Source organism: Pagrus pagrus (genome assembly GCF_965226575.1).
Source record: "Pagrus pagrus genome assembly, chromosome: 3".
Classification (NCBI taxonomy): domain Eukaryota; kingdom Metazoa; phylum Chordata; class Actinopteri; order Spariformes; family Sparidae; genus Pagrus; species Pagrus pagrus.
In genome coordinates, this window is record NC_140187.1 from 20,105,339 (window position 1) to 20,131,163 (window position 25,825).

Genomic DNA, 25,825 nt, shown 5'->3' on the forward strand with positions numbered 1-25,825 from the left:
TCAACATGGAGGGCTTGCATAACAGCTTTGACTAGACCACACACACATGCATACACACACGAGGCCAGGTGAAGAGGGGAGCCTGCGAGTAAAAGCCCAACGCTGTGTATCCTGAACTCTTCTGGCTCTTACATAAGACTGACAGCCAAAGAGCAATGGATTTAGCTGATAATCACCTCCCTGACATTTAGCAACGGTGCGGTATGCACGCATTGGGGAGGTCAAAAATACATCTCCTGCTATCTCCATTTCATAAAACAGCTGAAGTGAGAACTTGAGCGGAATATAACTGTATAAAGCCTCCAGTTCACACACGCATACATACACTGTAGAAGAGGAACACAGCGTATCACTAATGCAAATGTATTGCAGTGATACTGCATAGTTGTATTTATACTGTATACTTGCATATTGTACACTGCACATCGTCTGTACGCATTTTTTTTAATAAACACTTGTTAACAGTTTATAGGCCGCTTAAAAAAGTTACCTAAAAACCTCATTCATTTAGAACATTGATTAAAAGGTGTTATCGACAACGTTCAGCTATTAAATGAGGCATTTCTTCTCCACTCATCCGCTGCATTCACAACACAAAACCTCTGCTGTTCGAATCATCTGGCCCCTCAAGGGGGTTCCCTGTCAGTTGCCCACATTCACACGTTGCTAACGCTAGCTAGCAAACGATAACATTGCTAACATTGGCTAGCTAATGTTTTTTAGCGTTGGTAATGTTAACTTTGTGAGCACTAGCTAACGATAACGTCATGAGCACTAGCTAACGCTAACCTTGTGTGCACTAGCTAATGCTAATGTTGGTTATGCTTGATACAGTAGTTAAAGGTTGGGGATAAATTGTACAGTATGCTAGGCAAAAACAACTCAGCCATTTTATGTTTTTTCCACACAAACCGTCAACTACAGAGGCTATTGATGCTGATGAAACTCAGATACCACGTGATACCAACGGCGTTTTACTATTGGCTGACAAACCTTGATAGAAGCTGGAACCAACCGTCGCCATTCTTACAGGCATAAACAAAATGATCCTTTTAGACCCAACAACATTTTTTAAAATGTAAAATTTACAATCATAATAATATTTTTAAGGAGAGGAGATACTTTTATTCTGCACTTTTCAACAAGCTCTGTAGATGAATCATCAGTCTAAATTGTCACATATACGACCTTTAAAGCCTTATAAGCTTCTTGTAAGCTTCTTATAATTGTATATAATAGCATTACAAAACAGTTTTTGAGTTTAACTGATTAACCTTTGATGTCATTGTTAAACCTGCCCTCTGCCTCTGTTGATTATTTAAGCCATGTTTCCTGCTCAATAACTGAAACTATCCTGCTTTACTCAAAAGGGCAGCAGAGGAGACGAGCACCGACTGCGCACTTTGATATCACACCTACAAAAACACTCACAGCCAACTTCATTTAGTTTACACAGAGTGGGCGTGTGTTTGCATCCCCGTGAAGGGGTGTGAGTGGAAGTGGGGGAGTAGTTGAGGAATTGTGTCATGATTTAATGACTCCAGAAGGGAAAAAGAGGAGAAAAGAAATATGAGGATTGGCACATGGGGGGTGGGAAAGGGGAGTTGCTTTTCATGTGTAGACAGAGCAGACAGCATTTAACAGGTGTGTGGTTGGATCATCTCTCTCTCACACGCTCATGCAAATAATCCTTCTAACCCCCTCTACCACACACACACACACAGGTGTACACACACACCCACACACACCCTCACACACACACACAACTGCGGTGTGGGTAAACAGCTCCTCCACACTTTTATTGGCAATTACTGCTGAAGGTCACACATCGGCGGAGCGGCTGAGTTCCAGGAAAAAAAAAAGCCTGGCTCTTATGTAACCTCGGCCCGGAGTTGGCAGGGGCCCAGGAATCGTGCAGCTCAGGCAAGGGAAACTAGGACACAGCCTCAACGACTGCCACAGCCCCTCATATTCATTAATACACACACATATATGCACGCACACAGTCACAGTGCCCCCTATTGCTGTCTAGAGGAGCTGCAGGGGAAACACCCTACAGAGAGCTGAGCACCGACTGAGACAATAGAAACACCTTGGTGAGAAGAAAAGAGAGCGAGGAAGTGTTCTGGCTTCACTATAGCTTCATGACCACTCTGAAGTACGATATATAATATAGTAAAATAAAATGTGACATTGGTATTTTACTGGAGTTCAAGTTAAAGGTGCAATATGTACAAATTTTTGTTGAAAACATAAAAAAAACCAACACAAATTTCCAGATAATGTGAAGCAATAACAGTTCCGATGTTATGACTTCTATGAATTATGTTTCAGAGATATCGACTGAAGTTAGCATGCTAACTAGCCAACACCACTCCGGTGCTCCGAGCTCCCAGTCTGGCCCAGTAGTCGCACGGCTAACCGAGCTAACTAGCTAATGGCAGCTACAGATACTCAGCGACTTCAGGTGATAAGCTGCCCCATTTGTTTGGAGTATGAATTCAACAGGTGGCCTTCGTACATATTGCATCTTCAAAACATCCCAAAATGATTTTTACTTGTTGTGGCAAGTGACTCAACTTCGAACTTGGTATAACACAACCCTGTTGAGCAACAGCACTTATCTCCCCGCAGTATCTCTCTTTCTTTCTCACCGTTTTCAGTTGATCTACACACCGGTTTATGGCAGACAGCGCAGCAGGTGTGTGGGACTGAGTCGGCCGACCACCTATGTCACCAGCTGTGCCAAAACCCTTCGCTAACTACAGCACACGGCCACAGCAGCTGCCACAATACAGTTACAGAACTACTAGTGTTACGCAGACATGACAGACAACAGCTGAAGGAAACGAGGGCATGAATAGAAGAAAAAGAGCAACAACCTTAGGCATATCCATCTCATCATCAAAGGCCCTGAGCTGAAAGAGAACAGAGGGGTTAAGGCGGTTAGATAACAACACAGGAAGGAGGAAGGTAAAGCAGAGGTCAATGATACAGCATGACATGTTAGTTAAGTGTGTTAAGGGGATGTGGAGATACTCATCAACTTCAGCAGCACAGGGGGAACAGGATTTATGAAGTGACCAGTCCTTCCTTACTGACTGCAGGAGGAACAAACTAATTCCCTTCAAAATAAGGGTACTCTTAGCTCTTAGCACTGTGTGTCGCAATTGTGTCAATTTTTTATTTTTTTTTTTACCTTTTTTTGTTTCCATCTCAATTAAAGTATTTAAGGTTGGTGTTGTAAGAAGTGTAAAAACATCTCTGAAGGAACGATGGCTTTAAAGTTCCTGATAAGACAACTTCTTTCTCTGATTATAAATCCTACATGTGAACACAACAACAGCAAAAATACACTTGTAATATCAAAATCAAGTGAGGAACTTTCAACTTGTTTTCTCTGATGGTATTTATGCGTTTTAAACAGTCCAATATCCAACATATGCACAGTCATACAGTGGCCATGAAGTGTATCACCCCACTGTCTCTGTGCTTGGCAGCTCCTCCTACCTTCTCTCCATAACCTCTGTCTTTCGTCATCATCTCTCGCAGCGTTTGCAGAACTTTGATGCACAGTCTCTCCTCATTTTCCTCCAGCAGCTGCTTGGTATGTTTGATCAGCCTGCACACATACATGAGTTCATAATTCACACTCACTCATTAGCCAGTAATAGATCAGCTGAGGTAGGTATGCAGTTCCAGGGCTTACTTGCATATGAAACCTCCGCTCTCACACTTCTTGCGTGAGTCCGTGTTTTCGGGGAAGAGCAGCTCGGGCCGGTGCAGCACGTCCACCAGAACCGACAACTCTGCCTGGACCAGCGGGCGCAGACGGTCCTCAAGAGCTGACACAATGTCCTGCAGTCCAGACAAGGAAACCTCCTTATTGCTCCGATGATTTAGCACAAATGTGTCAGTGGAAATATGCACAAATCCTGTACCTGCAGCCTCTCTATGATGTTCCTGTAGTCCCGTGAAGCCGTCACCACAGAGTCTTTGCGGGCAGCGTTGCGAGCAGAAAGTCTCCAGCTCATGGCCGTCTTCTGGACGATGTTGTTGGATTTCACAAACAGGTTGTTCACCTGGTTGTCCAGGTCCACGGGGATGGCTATCGCCCTGCCTTTGGCTGTCGGGGAAACACAGAGACACACATGAGCAGTGTGAAGATAAATCAGCGGCACTAAGAAAGAATAAAGAAGCACGACTGTAACAGGAACTTTGACGATTATTAACCAGCATTGTATCACTACAATGTAAAAAAACCTCCAATCACACGTTAAAACAAGGCAGTGCAGATCAAGTATGAACCACAATCCTGTTCATTGTCTACTTCTCACCTAAAAATGTGTTCAAAAACATATTTTGGTGGACATTTCAGCTGTAATACAATCTTGTTACCATCTTGTTACTGTTTCCTGTTTTCAAAATGGTCGACGACTGAAAGTTGAGCCAGCTTGTAGTACGTCACCAGTCAGTGGGAGGGTTTATTGGTCCGACGTGCACAGTGCAGTCTGTTTGTTGTAGATTTTCTACATTTGAGCAAAAGGGAATACTGCAGCCGCTTTTCCTTGTTTTCTCTGATCATGTAGCACCAATTTGAAAAGTATTTGTGTTTTTATAAAAGGGCCATCTTCTTTAAAATACAAACTGTTGAAGCTCCTGGACATGATGGGCTGTTAAAAGTAAGGACTTGTAAGAGAGGGCTTTTTCAGAAGTCGATGCGAGTGCTCAAGGATCTTGATCTTACCGACATCAGAGAGCACCTTGATGCAGTTCTCGACAGAGCCCTTCTGGACTGGGATCATCCAGTTACAGTGGTAGACCCTGAACACCGCCTGCAACAGCTGGACAAAGACGGGCTGCCTGGTCTGAGAAGAAGAGAAAAGAAGAGAAAAGAGAAGAATAATCTGTAGATTATTCTATTCATCTGACTAGACCAACTTTTCTAAAGAAAGAAAGAAACACACACATACATTTGCCCAAACCTGGCACGGTACAAAGACGAGCCTCACACACATACTCGTGCACACATCAATAAGAAGACAAAGAATTTCCTCTTGCACCCAACAAGAATCTGTAACACCCAGCTCTGTGTTTCCCCCTCTTAAATTAAATTACAACAAATACCTGAAATATTTTCCCCAACAGAGAGGCCTGCAGCAGAGGATACAAGCAGTGAAGAAATAAAACATGCATGGAAAACAAGCAAGATAAATCACACTCACACACAGAAATAGATTACTATACATTTTACAGATCGCTGTCTCTGCTCTTTAACCTCAAATTTGTAAAATATGATCTATGTTTATACATTTTTACGGCTAAAAGAAATGTCTATGAATCCGTCAGTTTGTTCATGAAAGAAAAGGGTAAACTTCCTGTGCGTCTACAAAGGAAATGAATAACGCGCACAACAGGACGCCAACAATCGCATCTAAGTGGTGTTAACTTTGTAACGTCCGACTGGCTCTACAGAACCGTGACTAACAGGATTCTGATTAACACATACAATGGGAAGAGAAGGGGGGCATTCATTCTCCGTAACCGCTCGCAATGACGGTAATCAGGAGAAGAAAATTCTCAGAAAGCACTAATTGTACCAAGTAAGGAAGCACTTAAATTAATGTGAAAAACACAGCAGGAGGGTTTGGTTCTAATCTAAAAGTCCGGCTTTTGAATGAAGGGTCTCTGGGGTATCATGCTATTTGGTTGACATTACATGGGACAGCTGATACATATTCTATCTGTACTTACATGTTTTCTGATCGCCGCCTAGACCACAACACAAACTGTTCATTAATAGGCTGAAGAAATAGGCTTTCTCTCAGATTATCTAACAGTTCAATGACAGGGGTAAGTAGCCTACATTTAAAAGGTATATTCTGAGAAAGATGACCATGTAACACATTCTGTACATTACGTTACCTACTTTAATTAAATAGTACTAACCAGTTCAGCTTTGTTTTGTTCCTACTAAATATGTGTTTTCCTCACTTAGTGTGTGATTAGATACCTGCAGACTGGTGCTCTGGTCAGAGAAAGGAGAGCTGAAGAAAGTTGTGACGATGCTCATGACCGTCTCCGTCACATAGCGCTCCAGAACAGTGTCTGCATGCTTGCGGTCACTTGTATTGTTGCACACCTGTAATCACCGAAACATGACAAAATTGCTTGTATTTTAACCGCCTCGTTTCTTAAAATGTGGCAAAAAGGCCAGAGCTGCCGCAGAGCTGCCCGGTGTTCCTTACTCTGCAAATGTCGACCAGGAAGTTCTCAAAGAGCTTCCACATGTGGTTGGAGGTGTAGATCTCCTTCATCTCCACCTCAGTGTCCACGTAACAGTGGTTCAGGAAGTTGATATAAGCTATCTTCACCTGAAAGGTTGGGATAAGGGTAAAACACAAAAAAGTACAAGAGGTAGAATCTGTGGAGGGTGAGAAATCAAACAATCAAACATTAATGTGCAAATGTCCTTAAAAAGATGCTTTATGAAGATCGAATATATATGAATCGTCTGGTGGTCCATCAGTTTATTGTTTTCACCCTGTAGCAGCCATTTTTTTTTTCAGTGTATGTGAATGCACGTATGCGTGGAAGCCTTCACAAATCTGGCTGCAGCTAAAATTTGTGCTTGTTTCATTGCAAAGTGAACAAACTACAAAAAAATCGCCATCATATGTAACATTAAGCTAACAGGACTGAGAGCAACGGGACATACTGTGAACAGATCTCATCTTGGCAGTGAGCATTATTCTGTTGCTTAAACAGATGATGACGGATGATAATCAATCTGATGTTTTCATGATACATACTGTATGAGCTGATTATGCTACTGCAAATGTGGACATTTAGATACATTGACAATTGCTTCGCAAGCCTCAATATTCACAGAGTGCCGACTCAGTCTGCTCCGTGTCTGGCTTATGGTTTTCTTGTAGCCGTCCTCAGCACGGCTCCGTCTGAGGCTCATCTCACCTCAGGGATGCAGTCCTCATGGGTCACCACCCGCACGATGTCATCCAGTGGTAACAGGGAGTTACACTTGATCTCTGTGTAGACGTTCTTGCCCTCAGTGCAGACAGCCAGGAGCTCTACCAGGTGTATGTGGTACATCAGAGGGCTGTTCTCATCCATGCGGTCCCGCTCCGATCGCATCATCTGTACCAACGTCTGGAAGGAGGCGCGGTCATTATAGAAGACCAGAACATCTTCGCCTGCGTTCACCAGCTGTAGGAAGAAACAAACACGCATTATCAACATCAGGACATGAGGAGACTGTAGAATAGGTCGAACGTTGGAAAGTACGAAGCGCGACCTCTGCCATGACGATGTCCTGACACTTTTTGATGAATTTATTCTCCGCTTTGACAATAGTCTGAAGGAACTTGAGGTACTGGACGTTGCGGCCATGTGTTTCGATGCAGTGGACAAAGTGCTGAACCACACGCTCATTGATCTCACTGCACAGCTGGAAGTTGTTCATGAAGATGTGCTGCATGGTGATGGCTTCTAAAATCTGAACAGAAGGGAAAAAAGAGAAGTTGCTTAAAGTCATATCAGCCATTTTCAAAAGAAACACTGTCGGTAAAGAGTGGAGCGTCGTCTGGCGGGGCGGCTCACCCCTGGGTTGAGGAACAGATTGATGTGCTTGTGCAGCAGGGCTTGGTTCTGCTGATTTCCTGCACAGAAATTCTGTAGAAACTGGTGGGCGAGCTTCATGATATCCTGCATTCGCAAATCTTCTCCCTGATGAAGAAAATGGAGGATGTGATGGTTTGTCCACTTTTACACGCAAAAAGCACGTCTTTAACTGAAACCCCTCGATACCTTCTCGTAGGGGATCTGCAGGAGCTCGAGGACGACAGCGTGGGCCCCCATGTTCCTCAGCAGCCTCTGCTGCTGTTTCTTGCTCTTCCTGCCTGTCAGACCTTCTTGGACACACAGCCGGCTGAGACGCAGCAGGATCTGATGGAGAAAAGTGAGAGGAGAAAGAAAGAAGATGTGAGAGCGTGAAGTATGTGCCGACAAACTGAGGCAGATAAAAGCTTGTTAACCGTATTTGGGAGTCAAATATTTACCTCCTTTACCACCCTGTAGTTGTAACTGCTGGTACTTTCCGCTTTCTTTGGTTTGTCTGTGCCTCCTGAATCCCCCTACAGAGAACACCAGAAACAATGCATCAGAGAAGAAGGCCTTGCTCTAGTGAAGACATTTACTTGTGACAGGCTTTTCGCTGTCTTTTGATGTACAAGACACTGCACCTTTTTGTGCTCAGGCTCAGTGGAGATCCCCTCTCCTGCATCCATTCCCTCGTCTGGCCCCTGCCTCTTGTACACCCACAGCTCAGATTTCTCTACGATAGAGCGCAGCTGGTCCAGGTCTGACTTGATTTGCTTGTAATTTTCCACATCTTGGCTGGTGACCAGCAGCTGGACCTGTGAATATGTAGACGGGTATGATTCAGTCTCGGGTTTTGAGGTCGATGTATGGGTAAAATGCAGTCGTGTTGTGTTGCAAGTAAACCAAACATCAAACCCAAAATAACCCTCTGGGGATCAATGAGGATAATCTAATATGTTACAATATAAAGTACAGAGCAGAAGAAACTGTTTGCCTGCATGAATCATCTTATTTAAACTGATATGATTGTCATTGCTTCAGTTTTTAGATGCGTATTAGTCATTAGGTTACCTGTTTAAAAGCCTGCAGGACCTCCTGCCTCTGGCTGAAGTGCCTAAAGAGCAGGTGCAGGGCTCTGGACACCAGAGGAGGATAGTCATGCATGGTTAAATGGAGCAAGACCCTCAGGAAGGTTCGGCCACCGTGGTCGTCCAGGTCCAGTGGGGTGTTCTCTTCACTAAACACACACAGAACACACACACACCAATGAAAACACATCCTCTTTCTCATATTTCTCTGCTACCCTTTCTCTGTTGAAACTAAGATTACCTTCCACCAAATATCCCCTCTGCCTGCTCCTCTATGTGCTCAAAATCCAGAGCTCCTGAAATCAAAACAGATATTAGTAATCCACCTTTTCATTTGTCCCACTTTGGTGTAAAATGCAGCCGTAAGTTAACCTAACCTGGCATGTTGTTCGGGCCTTCTACCGCTCCAGTTACAGATAGATCACTCTGGGAGTTACTCTCGTCGAACTCCCTCTTGAATATAGACAGCAGACAGGAGATCCTGTAGTCCAGGCGCACATTCAGGATGAACTGCGGGGCACGACAGAAAGAACAGGGGTTATATGAGAATATTTTGGAGGATGGAGGGACTGTGAAGAAGAATAAATATCAAGGCCACGTTTTACTATATAAAGCGCCTGAAATGCTTTTGTAAAAGTAAATTCATCAAATTCAAAGACCCTTATCATCGTTTTCAAGCTACTGAAGCGAGATAGCTGCCATCAAGGCTTTGGTCATACAGAAGTGGACATGTTTTCATCTAAAGTCGGTTAGAAAAATTATCTCATTCACACGAATAAACCCAAATGTGGAAACAAATCACATCTCATGCGTAATAGTATTTCAAGCCCTAAATGTAGTAAAACATGACCTAGATGTTTACATTTGTATCCCTCTATGAGCACGCCAGGGCTCTGTAGTATGCACTATATGCCTGCATGTGTATTTAAGCATAATGTTGCCTGTTCTTCACCTGCAGGATCTCAATGATCTTCAGCTTGGTGTCCATGACCAGTATGTCCTGTTTTTCAGGTTCGGTCTGGGTCTTAACTGTGTCTGTATTGGTGCTGGTGCTTGATGACGTTGGAAGGAAGCCCCCTCCTCTCAGGACTACTTGGGACATCAGCTCTCCTACCCCGTGAATGGACCTCATCACGTTACTGCCTGGAAACGAATACAAGACATCAGCTTAATGTCCACGAGATATTTGGGCCTCCACTGAGCAAGCGTGTTGCTCACGTGTACCTTTACTCTCATCTTCTTTTTCCAGCTTGTTAAAGGGGAAAATGGTGTTCACATGGACACAGTCTAGGATGGCCAGCAGGATCTTGGTGAGTCTCAGCAGGTCGCTGAAGTTGTAGAAACCAAAATAAATCAGGTTCCTGGCCAAATTCACCACCTAAACATGGAAAATAGATTAATTTAATATGCTGATTTTACCATTAAAAGGCCACTACTCCGACATGAAGGTGATGGTGCCAGACTGACCTCAAAGGTGAGCTTGTTCTTCTCTTTATCTGCAAATGGGAAGCTCTGACACACCACATCTCTCAGGTAGTTCTCAACAAACTCCATAGTCTGAGAGAATCGCTCCTTGATTTCATCTTTGGATGTTCCATCATTGTCATAACTGCAGTGAGACAACACAAAAAGTACAAATTAATCTGAAACAAACCAAAAAAGTAGCATCAACATGAGAGAATCTTGGAGAACAATACAATACAATTCTCCATGATTTACGCACTCGTCAATGGCGATCTCTGAGGGGATCTCAGACCAGAGTCGAGCATATTTGACAGGCGTGACCTGCTCCTGAGGATCACGATCCACGTGCATGTGCAGCATCATGCGGCAGAAGGAGGCTCGCAGGTCATAAGGAAGGTCTTCATCGGACATGCATCGCAGGATCAGGTCCACGTCCAGCTGGCCGGAGATCTTGTTGATAGCCAGGTACTGTCGATCCAAACACATCCTGGCGAACAGGTTCAGCTGGTACCTGTAGCGGTAAACACACACGAGTAGAGTCAGATTTACATTGGAGACTGATACGGGAGTAGTGTAATCTCCTTCATCCCAGACGACGAAATAAAGTCCAGTAGCTACCTGTAATAACTGATCACCTCCTGGTCCTCCTTCTGGCCCTCCTTAGCATCCTGGGCCAGCTCCCTGATGCTTTTACTGCGAATCTCTTTATTGCAGTCTTTCCAAAACAACCACACCTCCTCCTCATCCTCCTCCGACTCCACAGAGTTCTCCCCAAGAGGCGCTCCCTCGATCTCGAATCTCGACAGCACGAGTCTGCGGGGGGGGATTTTTGGTGCTTTGTTAGAGGATGACTGAAATGTATGAGTAAGCAATTGTGACAAATTGGAACAAAAGCATTGGGATTAGGATACTGCTAACATCATTACTGTCACTCTCAAGCTATAAAAAAAAGGATGGGGCAAGCCTCATTAACACACTAACACAGTGCATCTGTACTGCAAAAGAGATGCATCAGCATCTTTGCTATATCACACTGAGGCAGCAATTAATTACTTTCATGAATGATTAATCTACTTGAAGAGATCAAAGTGTCTTTACATTTCTTATTTTTTAGCCAAACTCACAAGATATTAACTTCACAATGATATGAAAGTAGCAAAGTTTAATATACTGTTTTATTCATTTTTGATTAATTATCTGAAAATCAACTGGTATTAAATCATCTAATCACTTCAGCACTTTAATGATTAATGCCTCATTTGATTTGTAACATAAATGTAATTCTGTGATTCAGTACATGTCACATATGTCAGGATTGGACAGACATGTTTAGAGGTAGAGGGGGCGACTACTCACTTAGTTTCTATGAGGATGTCTGCGTTAGCTGGATCCAACACAGCGTTACAGATGAGCTCCTGTGTCACAGGGATGGACTTATTCATTGACACACACAAGTCTGACAGGTAGTCCAGGAACCTGAACACACACAGACACACACAAAAAAAAAATATGCACAATTCAATCACCCATGATATTTTTTAAAAGAATAAAACAGAAATATGTCAGCATACAGTATTAATGTACCATGTCTGTTAGGGATGCAACGCATGTATCGGGCAAATAAAACCTCAGCCCGACAATGGGAATTTCATATTTTATGTATTATTCCAATAATGAACTTATAGCCAATCAATTGACGTAACAAGCACAGCATCTACATACTCAAGAAGTGCAGCATGCTGTGTGTTGGGCTCATGATGTCAGACCACAACACGTTGGTAGAGCTCAGTGCACAGTGAAGAAGAAAACACGTCGTCTCCTGCGTGGATGCTTTTACAGTTCCAGAAGAAGACAACGTGATCGCTCTTTGCAGTACATGTTTTACAAGGGTTCCCAGACGAGGGGCAAATGTCTATGAGTTCTAACACAACAAATCTTTTTGGAGTTATTAAATATTACACCATCTCTCTTTTCTCACGACATCTCAGCCTTTCTAACTCTGAGGTGTGCATAAATTACAGGTTGTGAGCTTCTTTTCAAATGACAAAATTATCCGTTATTTTATCAGAATTGGCCATGAGAAGCAGGTAAACACAGCTGAGGGAAATCCATATCTTGCATCACTAACGTCAATTGACCACACATTCCTACACATTTCAGTTTGATAACCCTAAAGACACTATATTGATGTATCATAACAGCAAAGAGGCATTTTAAAATACAACTTTAGAGACATTTAAGTTGCATGTTAAAATAAATGCTCCTCACTTGACAGTTAATGGCTGTGGGACTGTGGGTTTACACTGTTGTGTGAACTGTGTGCTTGCCTGGTATAAGTGGAGTTATGTGCTTATTAGTTATTATGAGTTATTAGCTTATTAGTGTGCTTATGGTGTTTATTGTGTGATCAAGATAAACAGATTATAAATCAGGACATAAACACGTTTTCTCACTTATCATTTTGTTTTTGATTTTTGACTCTGCCTTTTACCCAGATCACCATGCTCATGAGATGCACAAACCTGGGCTCCCGGTTCTTTCGCACCAGGCTGACAAACGTGTCGATCTCTGCAGCTGTGATGTGTTTCTCCAGCAGCTTGCGGTTGTTGTGGAGCAGAGCTGTGATCGTATCCTCAGCCAGGACATCATAGCCAATCTGTTTCTGCATGAATCGAAACTGTTTGGCGATGTACTCCTGCGGGACAGACGGATAAACAGTCTGAGCACACAAAAAAACAAAACACAGACTCATTGTAGAAAAAAAGACATTATTACCCTCCAGCCTTTATTTTTAACCTCATTATGTCCATATTCATTACGTACATTGAGTGATACAGACCATGTGTGTGCAGGGAAACAGAGGATGTTCACAAGGACCAGACCTCCTCCTTATTAAAGCTAATTAAATGAGCCCTCTAACATTTACACTGTAATGTGTTTAAGAGAAATCAACTGTTCTTGGAAAACAGGAATGTTAAGAAAGTATCTGCTAAAGTATGAGCTGGTATCACTCTTCGGCTCTGTGGATTGGCATTAGTAGAAAATTTGATAAAAAGGCGATCCTTGTAATCTGCGCAGGACATTCAATTACACGTCTTAGATTCATTTCTTGTTTTGATAATCATATTAGAGCTGCAACAGAGCAAAGGCTTTCATTTGCTATAAGATTTAATCAAAATATTTTGGGATGCACTTTTCCAGCAAACTCCAACGGCACGTACACCCACGTCATACAGTGCTGGTGCTCATAAAGGTCTGACAAAACTGAACCTGATTCTTGCGGTAGTCCTGCTGAGAGTGACGCAGGACCCGGTAACACAGGCGGCAGATGTGTCTGAAGGGGGCATGACGCTGGTCGGCCAGCTCCTCCAGTCGCAGCATGGGCCCGTCCCCACTGTCTGTGAACGGAGCCTGCAGCAGCTTGAAGATCTGAATACAGGGAGAGGGTTGTGACAGTCGTCACCATACTGCATCTAAAGCTACAGTACAGGTACAGAATAGCAGGCTGGGGAAGCATGATAGACCACTTTGAGTTACGTGAAAGAGCGCTGTAAAGGTTAGGAGAGGAGAGGAGGTGAAGTGACGTTTTTTTGTTAAACAACAAGGATTGCTGATGAAAATCTATCCAACTTTTGTTTTTCACATTTATAACTGATGTCTGTACATGTATATATTACTTATGCTTATTTAATTACATATTAATTACTTATTTTTGGGGGGTTGTCTTACCCATGAGCCGTTCGGGGTGGGGGAAGGAAGGATGGGAAACTCTAAATAAACAAGAGTACTGTGCTTGTATAGTTAGGTTAAAATGATCAATGTAAGGATTATAAATGAATGGGCTTTGACATTGTTGGAAACATTCGGGATAATGTAAGTACACAAACAAAATATATAACAAATGTAAAATGAAATGTTACACGTCGTATCTTCAAGACATTACCTGCTTGAGAATATTCTGCTCTCTCATCAGTTTCTGTCGTTCCCTGTTGGGTTTGTTGACCATGATCTCCAGAACGTCCTGACCATTGTTGGGAATATCCACCACGAAGAACACCAGATCCTCCAGGAGCTTGGTGACCGCTCTGATTGAGACACGCAAAGCATTTACAGTACAATTGGCTACCTCGCTTCAAGTCAGGAATTCACAACACGGCACCACTGTGCATGTCATACCTCCTCTCGTTCTGTGTGATGGTGCCTTTTTCCAGCTTTCCAGCGATAGAGGCCAGCACTTTGCTGGCATCATTGGCAAAGTCGAGGTCTCTCACTTCAGCCGGAGAGACGGGCACAATAGCGAAAGCCTCTTTGTCTTCTTTCAGTGCTGAGGTGCCAATCTTGATACAGAAAAGAGATGCACCACTTTGTCAGAATAATGTGAGATATTTATGAGTGTTTAAAAATGGTCTCTTGGTACAAAACACATGACGGGGCACTTATTATTCGGTTCTGAAGCACTTCCATCACTTCACTGCAGGGGGGGCTGCACAGAAGCTAGTTAAGTTCAGACTTTTATGTCCCCATTGTGACTTATAAAATCTCATAAACAAAGACAGAATTTCATCTCAGCAACATTTATAGACTCTAGTCTGGTGGCAACAGCTGCAGCAGTCTACAGGTGACAAGTTGTTACACATGTGCACTCACACGCAGCATGACAGGTTTTTCCTCCTCTTTGTCGATGGGTTGGTTGGTGCTGTGAACCCATGTGTTTGTGCACAGGTGTCTGAGGCGCACGTACGAGTTCCTGAAAACACATTTTTATATTTTTTTGTATGATTGCACGTTATTTTTGGAGCACAAATACAAGATAGTACATACTGACACTTAAACAGGAAATGTTTGAAATAACAAAGCATCTTCAATCAAAGGTTGCCAATACTGTCAACAACTGTAAACACAGAGCAGAGGTCTTCTGACAAGTTTAATTCGAGACGTGTAAGACCACTTTTAAGACCATCTGAATGCAATTTAAGAACTATTTCATGTCCGTACTGGCAAAAAAAAATCTATGATGGGAAAATCCAACCCCAGAATTACTTGACTTCCCAATGTGAATACAGGACATGATTGGGTGATGGCAGGCGTTTCTGTTGCACAAGGTGCAGCAGGCTTCAAGTTTTTTTTTTACCAGGCTTCAAACAATCACTAAGTGTGCTGTTCTCAGAAGCTGATCTTGTTGAACTTGCACTGACCCATATGAGATGAAGGTAACTTTAAGAGAAACTATTTGAAATGATTACTTTTAGAAGTAGCTATTTTTTTTTTTGATGAGAGGAGACATCATGTTAGCCTAGACACCACACTGCGACCCACTTACTTTATAAAAGTAACTTTAACTTCATAATCTAATACATCTGAAGACATGTCAAATTGTATTTAAGACATTTTCTGTCATTAAATTCATTAAGAAATATATTAATATAATAAAAATATATATTTTTAAGGACAGTGACATTTTCTTATACATCCCTGAAACTTGCAAATCTCTGGAAATTGCAGAATAAACATGCCTCCACGTGCAGAAAAAGTGTCCTCTAAGATGATCCTGTGGCAGATAAAACATGATAGTGGCCTGTACAAATGGCCTGTGGCCTGTAAATGTACTTGAGAAAGTGATAAGGTACCCTCTGAGGTGCCCCTCCACTGAAGAAAACGTGATGTAGGGCCTTCTAGGATCTAGGGTTTTGTCACCCCTGCCCCCCATACAGTCCGTCACTGTCTCCACTCATAATGAGGATACTGGGCCTACATTCGCTTTTATCAGGCTCACTGACTTTTCCTGTTTATCTTTGATTATAGACACCAAATATTCATTGCTTCAATGGTTAGAATAGAAATGGTTAGATGATAATTTCTTACAAGTGCTTTTAACAGTGTCACAGTCATGTGAAGCTAAGTTCATTAGCAATATTTGCTCAACACAAGCTTCTAGTTATATAAAACTAACTAATATTCAGCAACTATTAACTAATAAATGATCATTTTACTGTAATTGAAGCTACCTGGCAGTATATAAAGAAGTTATTAGAAGTATTATTACCATTAGTGATGTCTACATATTAATGAGCCATTCTGTATTTGATGCTTATGTACTTTTACTTTAAGTACATTTTTGAATCCAGGACTTTTAGAGTATTTCCAAACTGTAGTATTAGATCTCAGTACTTAATCAACCACTGCTGTTATCCGATACACAAGAAACACAATTCCGTTTACTTCAAGTTTCAGCAAGACCTACGTGTTCACATTAACACATCACACCTTCCTTGTTGCTGTTTGCTGTTTCTTTCTACTGGAAGTCTAAGCAGTTCTAGTGAAAAACGCACAATGTTGATTTGTCACAGCAGCAAAGAAATCCATCTGCACCATAAACAAGCTCCGACACATCTGCTCACGCACATGTAACAGTAATACCGGGAAGTTGAGCCGTTCATTAGTGTGAATTTCTGCGTAACCAATTTTTTGAGTAACACCCAGCCAAACACGCTCTTACGTACAGAGTAATGCTCTTTCCATGGTTAATGAAGCATATTAATTTGATTTATTGTACAATGGGAATCCCCCGTTGTTTGGTTTTCAGTGGAAATTGTGTCAGACCAAGAACAGGTCTGAACCACCTCACCACCTTAATGTCACGGCCTCCCTACCTGGGTACCAGTGAGTCTCCCCCTCTCAAAGTGGTGGGGTCGAGCTCAAATATGGAAGAGATGTCATTCCCGTCAGGCACAGACACAAGGGTGTACATGACTTTGTCCTGGACATTTCTCAAGCGGGCCCGTAAGGCTTCCTGATCCTGGTCCAGCTGGAGGGGAAAGCCAAGACAGACAACGATTAGAAAAGTGCAATCATAACAAAAAACACCTTTAAAAAAAACACACGTTCCCACTTTGAGCAGCTGAGATTATCTGCCACGTGTCAGGAACAACAACAGTCAGGTGTTTTACTGAAAAGGTTGACTATTGCTGTGACATGGGATGGATTTTTAGGAACTGACTCAAGACGGTAAAAATGAAACGTAGTGAAATAGGCAACCGCTGCTCAAAGTCCCTTTTCCTCAAAAGAGCAACTATGTCTTTTCTTTGTAAGTGGAATCTTCCCAATAAAATGTCACAGTCATCATTCAGTACGCCGATAACAGTCAACAGAAAAGCCTTAAGGCTAAACAACTTCATCAAATCAAGTTGGAGAGTTTAAATGATTTCCAGATCTCGCACAATTCAGTAAATATCTTGGTTTATTCCATTGAATCCTGTCTTCATTTATTTCTGGGGGGTATTTTATTTTTTCCGTTCTGCAGAAGCGAGGGTGAACTCAGGAGCAGGTCGACTGTGAGCCGGTTCACTCGCCGCCGCCTGGTCGGCAGATGTTGAATGGCTTCATGTTCACAGTCGCAGCCAGCTGCTGAGAACTGAAGCGCCAACACAGACAGATGCATTCACACACAGTGACAGGCTGCCATCTGCTGGTGACTGAAGTGTAATACCATGTAGCTGGGCAAAAATACATTCAGCCACCAGTAGCTTCTGCAGTCAAGGCAGTTTCTGTGAGTTTTTAAGTATACCTGGGGCATCAAAACGCCATATTTCAAGGCAAAACAACATATTTGATAACTTGTTAGTTTATGTTAGCATTCAGCAACGTCCTAGCTAACATTAACGTTTGATTACATCCAGAGTGTTTCACTTGCAGGTTGAGACAAATGTCACCAAGATGTGCGTTGATATTTCTGAATTAACTCACACCTTTGCTAATCCTGTTGCATTAAAACTGCATCGTTAGCTAGAATAAGGGTGAATGCTAATGTTAGCCGTTAGCTGTCTAATGGAAGCTTTTACCTTGAAACATGGTCCAGTGTTCGTCTGGGTTAAACTACCTGTTGTCTTTACAGTTGTTAATCAATCAGGAAACAGTGAAATGATAACAATTTGTCAGAGTGCCAACGTTTGTATGACTTGCACCCGAAAACAGAGCAGTACCACGTTCGATCTTCCCACCCTGAGTGTGATGTCAGAGGAAAATGGCCGCCGTGTGACTATGGTCTATAGAGCCGATGGGCCACGCCTAATCCAAATTAGGACATTAAATTGGAATATTTACCAGTTCAAACGAGATTTTGTGAGTTTTAGAGCATCTCAAAGGCATCACGTGTTGAGAAAATTCAGTTTTAAACAGGAAATCCAAAATGGCTGTCAATTGGGCGATCTCTCGTAAAACATTTTTGAAATGTGATCATTACATTAAGTGCAATGACCCTACAAAATCCCAAAAACCTACCAAACAAAAACACGGGTTACATGGCTGACATGTTACCAACTGTAACCACTCAAGTCGTTCAGTGAGGCTCACTTACGGGGGAGCGGGACTCCAGGCACCCCTCTTCATACTCAGGATTCACCTGCAAAAATATAAAGTGGTAGCTTAAGTTCAGCTTATATTTGTGTCTACCTGATCTTCAGGGCTGCTTTCTGCCGTTCTGAGTAATGTAAAAGCCTTTAACAAGCACAGAGTTATACCTAAAACACAATAAAAATGTATGGATGTACGGTATACTGCTTCAGGGATAATGTTGCAGTCACTAAAAGCTGTGTGTCTGTAGTCCACTGACCTCTGCAGCCAGGTAGTGTCCAGTTGCCAGGTGTTTGAACCTGAACAGGCTGTTCCAGTAGCCTGCCCCCCCTCGACATGGATCATGCTGCACAACCTGACACCAGAGCACACAGCGGTTACATCTTTCATCAGTGCATACAATTTATTTAACAGGTGCTGTGGGCTGAATTACCTGATATGCTGTAAAGTAAAAGGAAATGCTTCCCTACAAAGGCTTACTGTATGTTTACCGCTGGTATACGGAGAACAGCAACACTAAAAATACCCTTCCTCACCTCAATCTCCCATAGGGCTTTGCTGCTGGTTGCCGAGGTAGCTGACTGGCGTCCAGTAGTGCGGAGGAAAACATACTGTTTTTTTCTGTGATCATCACACGTGAGGAACTTCTCCTGCTCCGCGTGAAATAACCGTACCACATCGCCCTGGAGAGACGGACAATGTTGTTACAGTCAAAAATATTCAGCCTAACCTTAAAACAAATTAATTACTCAAAATAAAATAATGAAATATCTAATCTTGTCTGCTTATAACATGTGTCAGATTCCACAAGATGCATTCCTTGTAATAAACCAGAAGCTATTACAATTCATATTTAGTGTACAGCAGTTTCAATAATTCATGTCCTGAACGTGCCCCAAAGTTTATTTAATATATTCACGTCAGGTATTTTGGAGAGGCCCTTTGGCTGGACCTATTGTAGTCGCAGCTATTTTTGGTGTTAAAGCCTCTGATGTAGAGCTGTTGAATAACCAATAAAACATAATCTCATTTGTCAGCACACACTGTAGACTGATAATACTGAACTGGAAACAAACAAAGCCACCGGCCCACTCAGCTCTGATGACGGATATTATACAACAAGAGAGGATATGACCAAGTCTTATACATTATGGCAACCTTTCATTGATTGTTTTGACGCTGTATTGAACCTACTCACTAGTATGATATCTGTGTACATTTTTATGTCTCTTTTGCATTCGATATAAAATGTGTTTTGAACCCAAATTCCAATAAAAACAGTGCGACTGCTCTTTCTGGTGGCGGTTGTGAGACAAACCCCTTTTAGGATGATCTCCTGATTGTCGCTCCATTTCATAAACAAGACGATCTTCCAGCTGGTGTTACAGTTGACCGAGTTCACCTGAAAAACAAACAGAGTTTGACGTGACTGTAGGTATAATCTCCTGGCAGCAGGCCTGCATGACAACACCATAAAGGTTGTACTGCAAAGTGATAGTTTAAGGTTTGTGGAGCTTAAAAGGTGCAATATGTAAGAACTGGCCACCTGTAAAATTCATACTCAAAACAAATAGGGGGCACCAGAGTAACCACTTACTGCTGCTCATTGTAGCTGCCTTTGGCTAGTAAGCATAGTTAGCCGTGAAGTTAGCGGTTCAAACTGGTAGCTCTGGGAGTTGTAAGTGGAGCTTTGGACCAGGCCAGGCCAGGGCTAGCTGGTTAGCATGCTAACTTCAGTTGATATCTCCACAACAGATCGATATCTCTGTCTGATACGCAGACATCTGTTGATAATTTGAAGATTTTCAACTGAAATTGTTACGTATTGCCCCTTTTAGTTTGAGTGAGACCATTTTTTTTCAAAGATTGTAAAGAAGAGCAGCTGTAAATGTTTCTTAAGATCGATATGTTGTCCAAATAAATACAATAATCACTAAAACTTATATTATATTCAACATCAAATACACAATCCTGTTTGCATGTTGGACAGCCAAGGCAGCAGAAACACCGGCGGAAACCAAAAGTTTCAAATCAAGCACTGAAAATATGTAACTTACTTCCTTTGGTAACAGTTGCCGCAAGATGTCACATGCATCAGTGATTTGTGCTCACATTATTACCATTTCTCATAACTCAAAACTACATGCAGACTCATAAATAAGGAGTAAATGAGTTTCTGTTACTGTTATTAAACAAGTAAAATTGCGCAACTGCCCCAAAACTGTCCAACCCTCTTTAACAGTGTCTTCAACTGTAAGGCAAAATAACAGATGTAATGTAAAGTAACTCAGAGCAGTTAACTGCAGCCTGTGTCTTCACTGTGAAAAATATTGAAGACAGGAAAACAATCCTGTACTGTTTCACATCAGGCAGTAAATAACCAATAAGCAGCAGTTCTGAGGAAAAAAGCACAAAGCTATAATTAGATTTCTAGAACGGCCAACTCTTCCGCAGAAACTACTGAAAAGTGAAGATAAGTTGCAGCGGCTCAATCAAACCTCATTGCATCCTGGATTATCCACGAGCTGGTGTGTGCTGGCGTGGAGCGGCTGACCAGCATTCACTGGGTTAAGGACCACTTTGTCACCGATCACCACCTGCAATCAGACACAAAACAGACGCATTCAAATACAAAAATGTGAAACATTAGGAACAGAGTTTAGACACTATAATCCTCACACAGGCAGCGCTGCCAGAGGGGGATGCCAGAGGATGTACTTTTCTGCTGCAGCTGAAGAAGTTTAACTTGCCAAGATCAGAGATGGTGCACTTCTACACCACCATTAGTGAGTCCATCCTCAACACCTGTCACCATCTGGTAAGCTGCTGCTACCATGAAGGACAAAGGCAGACTGCAGCGGATCATTTGCCCAGCTGAGAGGTGATCGGCTATAATCTGCCCTGTATGTCTCCGTGACTCTGAGGTGAGCAGGAATGATTGCGGAGTCGATCAGGGCCAGCAGCTGGGTCCAGGACCCCTTGCTACTGTACATGCTATGTTAGAGTCTCCACATCTGACGTTCCATTATGATCTCTGTACATTGCATATATTCTTTGTGATTTATACTGAGAACATTTGCACATTTCTGCACAAATTGTGCAAATCGTTTGTTAAACAGATTATATTTTACCAGATATAAGATAAATTTTAGGGATAGTTTGAAATTAACCTTTTCAGGGCCAATATCGATACCAATGATAATATAATATATAATATAAATCAAGGAGACCAATGAGAGATAATGGAACCGAACTACATTTCCAGTAAAAAAACAAATCTTAATAACCAGTGATGGAATGTAACTAAGTACAAGTTTGAGCTACCTAACTTGCCTTTTTCTTCTACTTTACACTTCTCTATATTTATTTCAAAACTTTAGCTACTAGTTACTTTGCAGATTCAGATTATTCAATGTTAATAGGCTATACTTGTGACATGTAGACAATCATATATTGTTATAGGTGGGACATTGTGTGAAAGTACGACGCATCAGAGCCAAAGTAACATTTGTTGTATCAGCAATCTCACAAAACAAAATCACAGATACCAATAATTGGAAAAATGCTTAATATCGACCTCGATAGCCAGGCTGATAACTACTCTATCCCTAATTCTTTTCTTTTTCCTGTTGTAATTTTTCATCGATTTTCCATATATGATGCTTCACTTTTGTTGCTGTTTGGTTGGTTGTTGTAATAAGAAGTAATAGTACTTTTTTTGTTTACTATCTATAAAAAAGATTTTATTTCTAATTTTATCTTATTTAATACAGACATGTATCACAAACATAATACATTACCTCACTGTACATATTATTATTACACTATTCTATTTCTAGTTTTGGTCTAATTCGATACTAAGTTTGGCTTGTTGTGTCTTATCAGTGTACTTAGGGTATAACTGTGTCTGAGTGTCTAATAAAGAACATATTATTTCTAGATTTGATTCAAAAAAGTACTGATTATTACTTTACAGATTATTATCAAATGAAGTAAAACACATTTTTTTCTTATTCTTCTCTCTAAATATGTTTATTGTTATGCATAAAACCAAAACAAATTCCTTGTATGTGAAAATCTGCTTGATTAACCTGATTCTGATCGTGATGTTGGTCATAATGCACATATTGAACTCACTGGGTTACAGCTCTGCAAATAACAAAGCTTTGCCCTGCATTTTTTATTTTATTTGATTTATTTTTACTTAAATTTATGGAAGATTCTACTTCAAAACAATCTCCTATATTTAGCGATGTGTACTCTGTGGGAGCACAATACCCTGGGATCAGTGCAACTCAGTTAACAAAAGACACTCAACCTTAAATCTCACACATGTATATACAGCAGGTAGAGGTCGAGGAGCATGGGTATCCATTTGCACGTCACTGTCTTCTGTCTATTCTAAGCAGGTATGGATTCACTCCAGCTTTCTTTTTGTCCGATGCCTGCTGCTGCTTAGGCCTTGTGCCATGGCTACTTTGAGAGGAGCTTAGCAGAGAAGCCCGGTCTATGCCGTGGTTCATTTTGTCCTTGGGCACCAGCCCACTACTTCCTGCTGCAGGGAAAGACGAGCCGGTGCCAACAAGAGCTTTGTGCTCAGGTAAACACCAATTGGGTGCTGGCACGAGTCCATCCAGGGATAGATCTGGTCAGATGGACGAGGCTTAAAATGTTAAAAAATACCTGTGCTATCAAGTTCTGGACCTTTATTGTGCAGTCTTAACCTTATAACACTGATTTACTACTGTGTGTGTATTACACATTTTAAAATGTAAAACACATATCCCCCCAGACATGATTCAGTCCTTTACTTTGACGTCGACTGACATACAGTGCGACATTCCCACAATGCACCGCGCCAACAGACGTGTATATATGATGACTCACACTGTCCCCGATGGAGCGCAGCTTGTAGAAGGGCTGGATGTAGAACCAGGAGCCTTCATTTCCAGCAGTGTCCAACATCACCCTCATGGCGTTCTTCTCCAGCAGAGCAGGCAGACGCTTGTTCACTGTCAGGTATTTGTTGCTCTTCAGGTGGAGGAGCTGAGCGGAGACAGAATACAGTGTAAGACACTGCAGACAAATGGACATGATGGAATCTGAAGTGAGGAGTAAGTGCTACTAATGAAGTGCTGACTACAAGAAAGCAGCTGGTAGAAATTAACACTCTCATTACTGTCATTTAGTTATTTACAGAACTAATGTCATGGTGAGAAATCTCAGAGTTACACTGATTTATTGTGAACTGAAGTACACTGAAAAATATTTTGTGGCTTATGTTTTGAGTCTGCTGCCAGTGTTCTCCGTTTAAAAATACTTAATGGTATTTTTGTATTACATAACTTCACTTTATCTGCAGGACGTTTAAGCCTTGTTCACTTTCATTGGGCTTATGCCAAAATTCCCAACATTGTAACACTAGAGCATGCAATTTATGGCTTTAGTTTTTGTTTAAGGGTTAATATTGAGGAGCGTGCACACAAGCTGAGGCATATTTCAAACTTAAGATAAGAGAGGAAAGTTTGTGAGATTAAATCGCCTCCGTTGCTAGCATCTCAGAGCCGGTAAACCGGAGCTCTGTTGAAGCCCAAACAAAGTTTATCTGATGAAATACCAAGCTGGCGTCGACTATTTCTGAATCATCAGAATCAGAATCAGAATCTGTACTGTCAAAGCATGCGGGAAATATGAGGAACTGACTCCTGATTTAAGTTGTCCTCAGTATCAGACACAGCTCTGCGAATCATTTTCAGGAAGATAGACATAAGGCAAAAACAAGAACGGTAACACCAAACATCGAACTATTACATACATTTTCATTTAAATACATTTTATCTAGATTTTATATACCATTTGAATCTATAGTGTATTGGTGTTATTATTATTATATCATATTTTATTAAAATGTTTTAAATCAATTTGTTGTCAAAGTGTAATATTTTATTTTAGTCATTCTAAATGCTCGTATTTATCTTTTATTATTTCACTACCTCATTTCAAGTGCTGCAAATTAGTCTTTAAATCCATTTTGTTTTCTTAATGTCCCATGTTTAACAATAACTTGTAAAGTACATCGAACTGCATTTTGATTTGTTTGAAAGGTGCTCTATAAATAAAGGTTGATTGATTGATACAAGCAAGTGAAAACATACAGTAGGGGTATATGCATGTCAAAATCAACACAACCAACAACATACAATGTCTATATATGGTTCGAGTCAAGTGATTCTGTAAACTGTAAACAAATACAAATTGTGCAAAGGTAATGTAATAGATTACTTTATATACGTTGAATGGGCGGTGATGATTTGTTGAAATTTAAATTTGCATGTAGGGAAAGGCAATCGCACTCAAAAAAATATTTCCGGTTCACATGTAAACATTTGAATTCCCGTGTGAAAATAGCCAATCACATGAATGAATGTGTGAAAATACGAAATACACATGTGACAAAGCAAATTTCAGTGATTTCAGGTGCCATGTTTTGTTTTCACATGTGGAAACTTTAACTTATATGTGAACAAAACCAGTCACTTGTTAAAACGTCCAGTTCAGATGTGACATGCATTTTTTTTTCCACATGTGCAAATTTTAGTTCAAATGTGAAAACAGTCAATCGCATGTGAAATGGAAATTTTCACCTGTGACATTTCTGTAAGCGCATCAAAGCGCTGAAGCACAGTGAGTATTTTAATCCATAAATATATAATTTATTATTTGTAGGTGAGTGAATGGATTAGTGTTACAGGGTTGCTGGCACAGTATGACTGATCCATCTGTTCATTATTCTGACAGCCTGTGGAGAGACACTGTCTGTGTGTGTGTGTGCTTGTTTTGGCGTACAGAGCTCTGAAGCATCAGAGGAACAAACCTGAATGACGTTTCCGTACTGAATAACTGTTCCGAGCAGTTTTTTGTTCTCAGAGTCATTTTGCTTCTTCTCCAAGTCAGCTGCATGCTGCAAGGCAAGAATGAGATCAAAAGAGGATTGTAGTCAAAACTAAGACAGTAAATCTCTCACTTATTAACTGCTATATTGTTCACTGATAACCAATTTTACGCACGGATGAGGTAAGAAGCAATCTGATTGGCTAGCTGTTAAACAAAGCATAGTAGGAACAAAGCTCTTTTCCAAGAATGTCAGCTTTAACAGAGAGACTTTAACTGAAAACTCTGGCTTACATCTCCACGGAAAAGCAGGAGAGGTTGCAATCAGATAGCAGATTGCTTTAAATGGTATTGCAACGCAGCAGAAAGGGAGAACAGAGGGTGTAGAGGGCAGAAAGGTAGGACAGTAGGAG

At 41.4% G+C, this 25,825-nt stretch overlaps 1 protein-coding gene across 5 annotated transcripts in view; it reads right to left on the bottom strand.

Annotated features, from left to right (window-relative positions):
• Positions 1–25,825, bottom strand: part of LOC311254747 (inositol 1,4,5-trisphosphate-gated calcium channel ITPR1) — a 76,541-nt gene that overhangs the window by 36,749 nt on the left and 13,967 nt on the right. For 2 of the 5 annotated variants that reach the window (XM_084348690.1, XM_084348689.1), the window contains exons 5-39: positions 25,396–25,482; positions 23,409–23,567; positions 21,020–21,118; positions 19,840–19,923; positions 19,058–19,204; positions 18,781–18,876; positions 18,526–18,570; positions 16,823–16,977; positions 14,820–14,919; positions 14,349–14,509; positions 14,116–14,257; positions 13,443–13,601; positions 12,695–12,867; positions 11,529–11,648; positions 10,791–10,985; positions 10,432–10,683; positions 10,176–10,317; positions 9,933–10,086; positions 9,661–9,851; positions 9,086–9,218; positions 8,950–9,004; positions 8,692–8,857; positions 8,262–8,435; positions 8,079–8,153; positions 7,828–7,965; positions 7,621–7,746; positions 7,316–7,516; positions 6,976–7,227; positions 6,249–6,374; positions 6,014–6,142; positions 4,748–4,868; positions 3,942–4,126; positions 3,710–3,858; positions 3,511–3,622; positions 2,883–2,918 (exon numbers count right to left, since the gene is read on the bottom strand). In XM_084348690.1, the coding sequence (XP_084204816.1) occupies positions 2,883–2,918; positions 3,511–3,622; positions 3,710–3,858; positions 3,942–4,126; positions 4,748–4,868; positions 6,014–6,142; positions 6,249–6,374; positions 6,976–7,227; positions 7,316–7,516; positions 7,621–7,746; positions 7,828–7,965; positions 8,079–8,153; positions 8,262–8,435; positions 8,692–8,857; positions 8,950–9,004; positions 9,086–9,218; positions 9,661–9,851; positions 9,933–10,086; positions 10,176–10,317; positions 10,432–10,683; positions 10,791–10,985; positions 11,529–11,648; positions 12,695–12,867; positions 13,443–13,601; positions 14,116–14,257; positions 14,349–14,509; positions 14,820–14,919; positions 16,823–16,977; positions 18,526–18,570; positions 18,781–18,876; positions 19,058–19,204; positions 19,840–19,923; positions 21,020–21,118; positions 23,409–23,567; positions 25,396–25,482 (4,839 nt within the window). Of the gene's footprint in view, positions 1–2,882; positions 2,919–3,510; positions 3,623–3,709; positions 3,859–3,941; positions 4,127–4,747; positions 4,869–5,127; positions 5,155–6,013; positions 6,143–6,248; positions 6,375–6,975; positions 7,228–7,315; positions 7,517–7,620; positions 7,747–7,827; positions 7,966–8,078; positions 8,154–8,261; positions 8,436–8,691; positions 8,858–8,949; positions 9,005–9,085; positions 9,219–9,660; positions 9,852–9,932; positions 10,087–10,175; positions 10,318–10,431; positions 10,684–10,790; positions 10,986–11,528; positions 11,649–12,694; positions 12,868–13,442; positions 13,602–14,115; positions 14,258–14,348; positions 14,510–14,819; positions 14,920–16,822; positions 16,978–18,525; positions 18,571–18,780; positions 18,877–19,057; positions 19,205–19,839; positions 19,924–21,019; positions 21,119–23,408; positions 23,568–25,395; positions 25,483–25,825 lie in introns of all 5 variants that reach the window. The other 3 variants (XM_084348692.1, XM_084348691.1, XM_084348688.1) reach the window with 2 other exon arrangements.